Source organism: Corvus moneduloides, chromosome 6 (genome assembly GCF_009650955.1).
Source record: "Corvus moneduloides isolate bCorMon1 chromosome 6, bCorMon1.pri, whole genome shotgun sequence".
In the NCBI taxonomy this organism is placed as follows: domain Eukaryota; kingdom Metazoa; phylum Chordata; class Aves; order Passeriformes; family Corvidae; genus Corvus; species Corvus moneduloides.
The window spans coordinates 35,494,550-35,499,065 of NC_045481.1; the positions used below are offsets into that span (position 1 = coordinate 35,494,550).

Here is a 4,516-nt window from a genome sequence, read left to right on the forward strand (position 1 = left end):
GGAAAGGGGGTTAGCCCAGGCTCCTTAGACGTGAGCCTGAAGATGGCGTGTCTGAGTTAGGGGCAATGCCGATAGCCCAGCTGAAGTGCCGTCTACACCAATGCCTGCAGTATTTAGATTTAGGTTGCACATCAGGAAGAATTTCTTCACAGAAGGGGCGATTAGACATTGGAATGAGGTGGAGTCACCCTGCCTGGGGGCCTTCAAGGAAAGACTGGATGTGATAATGCCATGGTATGGTTAATACGGTGGTGTTCGGCCATACCTTGGCCTCGGTTAGCTCAGAACTGTTTTCTAACCGAATTGATTTCGTAATTCTTTGATTGAAAAACCCCTTTCCCAGGGCTGTGTCTCTTCCCACGTTCCACAGTACCCTCAGAAGGCGGGAGCCCCGCGGGCCGCTGGGGGGGGGGGGGCGGCACGCGGTACCCACGCTCGGGGCGGACGCGGGCCACCAGGGGGCGCTGTGCCGGGCGGGGGCGGGGCTGCGGGCAGGCCACGCGCAGGCGCAGCGCTGCCCCTCCGGCGGCGGCGGCGCGCGTCCCCTGCCGCAAGGGCCGCCGGTCCGTCGGCGGCGCGGGGGCGGGCGGGCGGCCCGGGCCCGGACATAAGATGGCGGCGGCGTTGCTGGGGCGGCGGCGGCGGCGGTTGCGGCTGTCGCGGAGCGCGGGCGGTGCGCGGCTCTGCCCGGGCTCGCAGGGCGGATAGAGCGGGGCCGGCGCGGCGGAGCGGGGCCGCCATGGGCTCCCAGGTGCTGCAGATCCTGCGCCAGGGCGTGTGGGCGGCGCTGAGCGGCGGCTGGTACCAGGACCCGCACCAGGGCGCGGGGGTCAACGCGCTGCACCTCTACCTGTGGCTCTTCCTGCTCGGCTTCCCCTTCACCCTGTACATGGTGAGTGCAGACCCGGCCTGTGCCGGGGGTCGGCCGGGCCTTGCGGGGCCCGGGGTGGGGGGGGAGGGTCGGGAGGGGCCGCGGGGCCGCCGCGCGCGCGCCCCCTGCCCGCGGCGCGGCCCCGGGAACGGCCCCGGGCACCCCCCGCCGCTGGGAGCGGGCCCGACAGCCGCGATCGGGGCTGCGGCGTTTCGGGAACACCGACCCCTTACTGGCAATCTGTGGGTGGGCGCTGTCGGGGCGCGGCAGGGCTATAGGCGCTGGCACTTTGCCTTCGTTTTTCTGTTTTCTTTCTTTTGAAATTGAAAATATCTCTTGTCAGTTTCCGCTGCCGATATACTGACGGTTTAGTAAAAAGCAGTTTCTATAGAAGCTGTCAGATTTATCCAGTGTTTTTGATTGGCAGCATTATCACTTTCTGAGTTTTGTGTGGTGGAGGGATGTGGTTCCATAACCTGGAAGTTTCATTTGGATGTGGTATGGTGTGCTCGCTGGCAGTGTATCTGGATTGTATTATCGACAAGAAGTTAGTCTGGCTTTTTTGTTAATGTCCAGATTTCAGTGTACTCGGTTTGTGAGATTTCCTGTCCTATATATCTTTGTAACTGAGACTTCAATCAAAGCTGTTAAAATACTAACCTTTAAACCTAGAAACTTTCTTGACGTTTGGACTTGGGAACAAATAGAGAAGGGATGTGATCGGTTAGAAGAAAAGGGGGCGGTTTCCTGTTGGCCAGTAGTTTTTTTCCCCTGTGTAAGCTGTGTTTAACTTATGAAATGCTAATAGTTTACTTCGGGTTTTTCAGTAGAAAAGTGTGATGATAATAGTGTGCTTTGACCAGTTTTGTGTATATGAGGTAGAACATCATTTGCAAGACTGCCAGATGCTGTGACAACCTTAAGTAGAAGCTGCCTTATGAAAATTTAGTTAGTGAATGAAATGTTGGAGATAAAATGGTATGCAAGTGCAGTTGCAGAAATTGAGAGCTCTGAGGTCAGGCATTTGCTCTGTTTAAAAGCAATTTGTAAGTTTGCAGTATGAGACACTTCATACTAAGAAATAGCTAATGTGGAAAAGGAGGTTACAGCTCTGTATGGTTTTTAATTCATATTACAGTGTCTTGGAAAAGGCAACTCTAAGGCTCTTTGTTTGAAAACTTCTAGGCTACTGGCAGGGAAACTAAAGGCTGAGACAAATTACTTTTAAAACTGAAGTTAAGTGAGAACAGCTAGATAAAACTTTTAACTAAGCAGATACTTTGTATGAGAACTGTGAATCTGTATGTATTTAAAGTTCTGCAGAATATGGGCAGAAGAGGTACCTTTTGGTTTTGAATATAGCTTTACAATTTTTTTTTATAATAGTACTGCTCTTCTGTTTCGACAGAACAGTCTATTTAATTAATACTGCCTTGCTGAGAAGGCTCACCATGAACATCTACATCCTGCACGCACAGGAGACTTTTGAAGGGGGCTGATCTATATCGCACATAGGTCTTTTGACAAATGGTAAATCTGGGCCAGCATTTGAGTCTCCTGCTGCTCCTAAAGCAGTAGGTAAGCTTCAGTCCTGTGCAAAGGGAAAAGACAGACAACAGCAAACTGCTTTGGGTTTTGTTGAGGTCAGAGAAATTCTCTTGCTTCCTAGCTCTGGATAAGTTAAAGATGCAACAAGTGCCAACTTCCCTGAGAATAAGTAGGGAGATTAGTCACAAGTTAAAGGAGATTGAATCATATTTGGCTGTTCTCCCTCTTTCCACCCTCTGCAGTTTAAGTGTTGTCTAGACATAAACTAAACAGGCAGAACTGTGTTGGTCATCTTAGCTCTTTAGCATCTCTTAAGTTCTTTTTCAGAATAAAAAGCAGTAAGTGTTGCATTGCTGTAGGACATGCATAAATAAGCAGAACTTGCTTAAAAAGTCTTAGGTAATTGTAATCTGAATTCTGAGCATGGCTCACTGATGTGTAGGAGGGAGTTTCTAAGCTAGCTTCAAGTGACTTGTTGCTGGCAGACAACCCTGTGTGTTTAAAAAATCAAGGTATATAGAAAGACTTAGACTGCTGACAGGTGTTTTATTACTTATAAAACTTCCCCATTTAAATATTTACGAGATCATAGCATTGCTTTTATGCATTGGATCATCAATAACTGTGGTTATTTCTAAGTTCTTTTGTAGCAAGAAATACAAAAGAATCCCCTAAGAACTTTGCTTGTAGCTGGCTCTCAAGGCTGAATGCATTTAATAGAAAGCTAATCACTTTTTTTTCCAAATGTTATTTAACCCCTAACAGGAATAGAACACTTTAGGATATGGGAATTTAGATGCACTTACTGCTTAAAGACTTGGTTTGGTGCAACCAACGTTGCTAATCTTTTTTCTGTGCATTTGTTTTGTTGATCTGGTATTTTCAGAATGGAATCTGGTAATGGTTGTGGTCAGCAAGTAATGCCATAAATCTGTGTGTTCCATTGTGTGTGTATGCCAGTGCTGTTAGAGTTGATGGATTTAATGTGTGGTACAAACTTACTGAAAAAATTAGCAGTAGTCAGTAAGCAACCTTTCTTCCTTGGTATTGCATCTGCCTTCTGAGCTTAAGCACGTGCAAGTGAGGGTTTTACCCTGTGTGAAGATGACGGATGTATACATAAATGTATCTATTTTACCAGTCTGGATACTTTTACTTTTTCTCGTGTATTTGTATACTTAAACCGAGCTTGTTAGAAGCGTGGCAAAAATAAAAGTGTAGATAATGAAGGAACTGGGGTCTAGAGTAAGAAATGCTGGTATAGGGAAGCTGCTTGAGTCTGTTCTTGGATTTGTGGCTTGGCAGTATGCATATAAAAAATTTTGCTTTCTAGGCTAGTTAAATCTATCCTGTTTGTATTCAGTAACAGACTCAACTGTGCTTGTTGATGTGCCTGTCTGTTGTAAGAGCTGCTCCCTGCTTTTACTCTAAAGCAAAATTGGAACTGGGAGAAGAAAATGTGCTTTCTATATGGTGAAGCTGTCCAGTCACTTTGTAAAATCTAGTGGTAGAGTTGAAAAAAATACCCTGAATGCAGAGGCTAATGTTATGCATCAGTGTTGCAGGGGGGAGGGGAAAGAGGAGGCTGCCAAAGCACTTCCCCTAGTCGGAATGCTGTTTCAGCCCCACCACGTGCGCATGAGGGGGTGAAGTCTTGGCTCTGGCACTTGTGGAATTTTGCCAGTGACTGAAGAGGAGCCAGGGCTGTACCTTGCTTGGGGTGATGGGCTCATATGTACCTACAGAACTTGTCTGTCAAAGTCAAGCTCGTTTAGACAACAGTTCACTTAATTTCCTGACTTGCGTACATAGTTATGGAAGTAGGTCATATAAATGTAGCTTCACGTGGAGGTTTATCCAGCTGAAGTTGCTGAAATATGTCCTGTTTCTTAAAATAAGATTTTAAATAATTGAAATTCAGTTTGTGATCGTAATGCCTGGTATGCCATATTGTTCTAAGACACTTCTAGTTTCTTGGCTACTCAAGTTTCGGTTGTATGGTTTGAGGTTTCAGTCAAAACCTACATGACTTGTAACTGAACTCTCTTCCAGATAACAGCAGTTCTTAAGGGCTCTGATTGTCCATAAACAAGAATT

General features: G+C 46.9%; 1 protein-coding gene across 1 annotated transcript in view; it reads left to right on the forward strand.

Moving 5' to 3' along the window:
• The first annotated feature begins 630 nt into the window (after positions 1-630).
• PCNX1 (pecanex 1) overlaps positions 631-4,516 on the forward strand; it is a 90,891-nt gene continuing 87,005 nt past the window's right edge. The window contains 1 exon segment of the mRNA XM_032113300.1: positions 631-892. Coding sequence (XP_031969191.1) covers positions 740-892 — 153 coding nt within the window. The 5' untranslated portion in view covers positions 631-739.